General features: G+C 34.2%; 1 protein-coding gene across 1 annotated transcript; it reads left to right on the top strand.

The window, feature by feature from the left end:
* The first annotated feature begins 203 nt into the window (after positions 1 to 203).
* LOC116338464 (actin) lies at positions 204 to 2,207 on the top strand. Its single transcript, XM_031763739.1, has 2 exons — positions 204 to 328; positions 1,006 to 2,207. Exons 1-2 carry the CDS (start codon positions 289 to 291, stop codon positions 2,094 to 2,096), a joined length of 1,131 nt encoding a protein of 376 aa, XP_031619599.1. The 5' UTR covers positions 204 to 288; the 3' UTR covers positions 2,097 to 2,207.
* Positions 2,208 to 5,672: the final 3,465 nt, after the last annotated feature.

The following is a 5,672-nucleotide window of genomic DNA, read 5'->3' as shown; positions in this document are numbered from 1 at the left end:
AAGAAAAAACTTAACGCTTCTCTGTGGGGCCCGATGATAGAGCATATGGTGATATGTTCACACTCACACCCGCAACATACATAATTATGAATATCGAAAATGAAACAAAAAGAAAATGTGTGCATGTAGTCTCTTCCATATACGGTACGGATGGTAGATGAAAATCTATTTTTGTCGGCGTTCCGAGTATATAAACCAAGTACAAAATGCTAAGAAGGACGGTTTGTTCTGAGATTTCAAATTTTTTCGTTGTTGTGAGCGGACGTTAAATCTTTAAACTATTTCAAAATGTGTGACGACGAAGTTGCTGCTTTGGTTGTAGACAATGGTGCGTTTTCATTCTTGAATCTTTCAATTTTATCAAAAATATCGTCGATAATTTTATTAGGATAAAAGTGCTTTTTTCGGATTTTTTTGTGCAATTTGATATTGATAAAAAAAATCAAACCTGAAGAGACATTGAGCATTTAAAAAGTGTTGAACTAAATGAAATCATTGGTCTGAGCAAAATGTTTGAAAACACGAAAATTGGTGAATCAAAAAAAATATATATTATAAATCGCAATTATTGGATTTTGAATTCCAACCAATGAAAAGTTTCCGTTTTTGAAAATCATCAATAATTTTTGAACAACAGTTTTTGATTAAACTTTTGAAAAAAAAAAATGAATCCATTCAAAGTTCCACTACTGTGATCGTGAACTCAATCATTGATGAGAAAACAATTTCAATCATTTTTAAATTATAAAGTTTTAATTCGGCAATGTTTTCAATTGTAAAATAACGTTTTAAAGCTTATATTTTCTCGTTTTATTTGCTCAAATGATCTAAAATATAAAATGACCTCAAATGTTAATCGATATTTGAATATCAAAAATTGATCATGTATTAATTTAAAATGTGAACAGAGCAGAGCGTTGAGTTCAAATATGATTTTATGAATTTATTAAAATGAGAAATGAATATGTTTTATTTGAAATTAATTTCGTTTATTTATCGTTATAGGATCCGGTATGTGCAAAGCCGGTTTTGCCGGAGACGATGCTCCACGTGCCGTCTTCCCATCAATTGTCGGTCGCCCAAGACATCAAGGTGTCATGGTCGGTATGGGACAAAAAGACTCATATGTCGGTGATGAAGCTCAAAGCAAGAGAGGTATCTTGACTTTGAAATACCCAATTGAGCACGGTATCATCACCAACTGGGATGATATGGAAAAGATCTGGCATCACACCTTCTACAATGAATTGCGTGTCGCCCCAGAAGAACATCCAGTTCTCTTGACCGAAGCTCCATTGAATCCAAAAGCCAATCGTGAAAAGATGACCCAAATCATGTTTGAAACCTTCAACGCTCCAGCCATGTACGTTGCCATCCAAGCTGTCCTCTCATTGTACGCTTCGGGTCGTACCACCGGTATCGTTTTGGACTCTGGTGATGGTGTCTCACACACCGTCCCAATCTACGAAGGTTATGCCTTGCCACATGCCATCCTCCGTTTGGATTTGGCCGGTCGTGACTTGACTGATTACCTCATGAAAATCCTCACCGAACGTGGTTACTCATTCACAACCACCGCCGAACGTGAAATTGTTCGTGACATCAAGGAAAAATTATCATATGTTGCACTTGACTTCGAACAAGAAATGGCCACCGCTGCCGCTTCAACCTCACTCGAAAAATCATACGAATTGCCTGATGGACAAGTCATCACCATCGGTAATGAACGTTTCCGTTGCCCAGAATCATTGTTCCAACCATCATTCTTGGGTATGGAATCATGCGGTATTCACGAAACTGTCTACAACTCAATCATGAAGTGCGATGTTGATATCCGTAAGGACTTGTACGCTAACATCGTCATGTCAGGTGGTACCACCATGTACCCAGGTATTGCCGATCGTATGCAAAAGGAAATCACCTCATTGGCACCATCAACCATCAAAATCAAGATCATCGCTCCACCAGAACGTAAATACTCCGTATGGATCGGTGGTTCAATCTTGGCTTCATTGTCCACTTTCCAACAAATGTGGATCTCAAAGGAAGAATACGACGAAAGCGGTCCAGGAATCGTTCACCGCAAATGTTTCTAAGTGTGTTAATTCTTTTATTGTGTGCATCAATCCCAATTGCATCAAAATCATCTGGCATCATATCAATTACAATGACCAGACAGATATTTATTTCATCGTAAATACTGCATCGAAACAAACCTACATTTAACGACTACAACAGCAACAACAACAACAACAACAATATACAAACAATATCGTTTCATTAATAACATCTAATAATAAATGAATTTAATTTTAAAAAAAGCAAATTGAAGTTTTTATTGAGACATTCATTCCTCTCTATTTAGTCATGATCACAAAAATTTCACCAATTCATCATGAATTGGGTCAAATGTTAACAATAATGTGAAAAAACCTTGATTTTCTAAATTGAATCATCAAATCTGGACGTGAAAAATGTGAAAACTCCCAAATTGTATCAAGCAATCGTCCATTTCGACTATCTTGTGTAGAGACAGAAAATTAATCTAAAAATATACCATTTTCAATAACGTATATCACAAACAAACTTCAAACATATCTTTCAACGGCACAATTTTTTTCTTTTTTTGCGCCCATCGATTATAGTTTTAACTCTCAGTTGTTATATATCTCACGCACTGTTCGTGCTTCGTTCCGTTTTATTTTCACGGTTCATTCATTGCGCAAAACGAAGAGAACGGAGGCATTTGGTATTGCTTGATATTCGTTGCTGTGTTCATATTTCCATCAATAATTTTTCCTTCTCGTCGTATTTTTAGCGCTGTCAGAGCAATCAAGTCAATGTACATATGTCTGCATCGGAATCACAGTCTATTTTTTGTTACTCATCTGTTTTGTTTTGTTTTCGTGTATAGCATTTTAGTTATTTTCATGTAAATGTTTTCACAACCAACGAGAATTATGTCGATGTGAGTTAACTAATCACAGACAATTTTGCGTTCTGTGTTGCGCGCCCCCCTACACAAAAATCTCTAACGGAGAGACGCTTTTATTCACTTAAGCAAACACCATAAACGCCTGAAATATCGAAGCAATTGGAAAATCTAGTCGAGGCATGTGTGCGAGAATTAAAAAAAAAAGAAATGTAAAAAAAGAACATAGGAAAATGAGGCAACCAAAAAATACTAAAACAAAATTTTCCACAGCGAAAGAAGGAGAGAACGAAAGGCGTACGTTATGTTTTCATAACCATAAATGGTAACGTTTCACGAAGATCAACGCAAATACGTTTTCACTTGATCAAGGAAAATGAGCAACAGAAGCACTACTAAGAAGCGATTTTATAGCAACACTTTTAATAAATAATATGATTGCTCTTATTACGATGGAAGGCATATATTTGTGTAAAAATAACTTTAAACTCTTTTTTTATTTTTTTTTTTATTGCTTCAAAGGTTAGAATAAAATAATTTTGTTTTTGTTCAAAAAGGCATATGTTAACGAAGAGAATACCGATCGGCACTTAATTCAAAATATGACAAAATGTTGATAATTACGCACACCCAAGGTGTATACATTGTCAATGTACAAAGTCCTTCTCTTTTTTTCTTTGTTCATTCAAAGGAATCTCTCACGTATTCGAAAAATCGAAAACAATGTGTGCAAATCGATGAGTTTTAAGTACTTGATCGATATAAACACACAAACAACAGACGAAATAACAGAAGCCGAACTAAATTACTAACAACAATAACAAATGCCACTTAAATGCTGTTTAAAAAAAGAGGGAACGAAAGAGAAAGGAAGAAAGAGAGCGATAGAGAAATGTAACAGTCAATATACGAGAAGACAATGTGTTGTGAATGTCTTTGGCACCCAGTTCAAAAAAAAAGAAATGTAGAAATGCATGGAATTGTTTAAAAGCCGGCGTATAAACAACACAAGCCGAAATATAATAAATGCATTCAGAGCAATTCAATGAATGTTGAAATGAAGTGTAAAGTACTGAAAAATACGATCGAACCAAAAAGGAATTAAAAATGTGCATGGGTTGGCAGTGTAACAGCATTTTCATTTTCTTATTTTACTCACTCATTCACTTATTCATTGTGTGTGCGATATCCTTCACTACTTCAACGTAGTATTTTGTGTGTTCACTGTTTTACTTTTTTTTTCTTTTAATGTAATTTCTTTGTTATAAACATACATCACTTTTACAGCGACGTTGCCCTGCAAAGCAAAATACGAAGAAAATAATACTGTGATCTTATGCCGAAAGATTCTTAAATCTTGTAGAGTGTGACAAATAAAACGGAACCATTTAAAATAGAATACATTGCATGCAAATTGAAGAGAAATAGAGATGAGACATAAGCGTGGTCTTTGAACTTCAATGTTTTGAACACACACACAAACACTGGCAATTCTCAAATTCACGATGTTTCAATGAATGAATTGCAGTTCTTTTTCTCGTCTCATTCTCAATTTTTGCTTTTTATGCTCTCATTAGAGTAAAGATGCTTGTTATTGAGCCGGATCGTATGGCATTCGCATAATGCGCGCGATGTATATTATACACGACAATGTATATGATATAAATGAAAATTACAGAAAATTAATTGGTATGATTATTTATCTTCTGTGTAGAAAATAATTTTCATTCATTTTTCTCTGTTATTTATTTCTAAAAAGAAAATGAATCGATTTTCACCGATCAATGTGAACCCATTTTAATTGCAGGTTTATTTTTTTTTTCCAATTTTAAAATTTCTCAAACAGATTTATTATTTGCCATAATGGCAACAAGATTTCAATTTTCCAATTTAAAGATCTAAAAAGAATCGACCGCAATATCGTGCTGTTTCGAATATACAAAAATCCCCGATTAATATTTATTCAATCAATTGTTATTACAATCATGCCACATATAAACGAAGGGAAGAGCGAAAAAATCATTGATGAGACAAATGAATTGGTTGTATTTGTTTTCGATGAAATTCAAGTAGGTATGTGAAGAGCATAAGAGCGCTTAAATGGAAATTATCCCAGGTTTTATGGTTAATTTAGCTCATTTTTGTTCAATAATTACGATTGGAAATTCTAATGCCTTTACTGTCAAATTTGCCACCTTTGTCATTCTATTACTGTTATTGTGTTTGCGGTACCGTGTATGTGTGTGTATGTGCATCGGTATGTTTAGACTTTCAATATCATTTCAGCATTATCTTGCTCTTTCATCATTGAGCTTGAAATTATTAGCGGCATTATTCACACACAAAAAAAAAAATAAACGTTTCCAACACTTGTGACATACACATTATTGAGAAAGACCTTTGTGTAAAATCGCACCTACAAAAATGCCATATTGTGTAAATGACATGGTCTTTTCTTATTTGTAGCACCATTTGTCGTAATACTCTTTCTTTTTTACACTGTATGTGCCTGCATTAAGCATCAATATGATGTTTCTATTTTTATCTATTATTTGGGTGCGATGAAGATTTTCTCTCTTCATCATCGGCACAACACAGCACTGCTTCAACTCATTTTGAACGACGACAAAAGGAACAAAGCATACTCAAGAGAATGTCAACGATACCGCATGCATTTTAAAAGAAGAAAAACGATTTTCGTTGTTTTGATTTCGTTTTGTTTTCGCTTGGTAAAGTTTCA

Source organism: Contarinia nasturtii, unplaced genomic scaffold (genome assembly GCF_009176525.2).
Source record: "Contarinia nasturtii isolate CC-2019 unplaced genomic scaffold, AAFC_CNas_1.1 Cnas_scaffold_414, whole genome shotgun sequence".
Lineage (NCBI taxonomy): Eukaryota > Metazoa > Arthropoda > Insecta > Diptera > Cecidomyiidae > Contarinia > Contarinia nasturtii.
The sequence above is the reverse complement of the archived record's forward strand: the minus strand, read 5'-3'. Positions and strand labels throughout refer to the sequence as shown.

What these genes read in the sequence shown, in the direction of transcription:
- LOC116338464 (XM_031763739.1), top strand. Translation starts at nt 289, where the DNA reads ATGTGTGACGACGAAGTTGCTGCTTTGGTTGTAGACAATG. An exon ending in TGCTTTGGTTGTAGACAATG is followed by an intron (nt 329 to 1,005) that starts GTGCGTTTTCAT and finishes TTATCGTTATAG; the next exon opens with GATCCGGTATGTGCAAAGCC.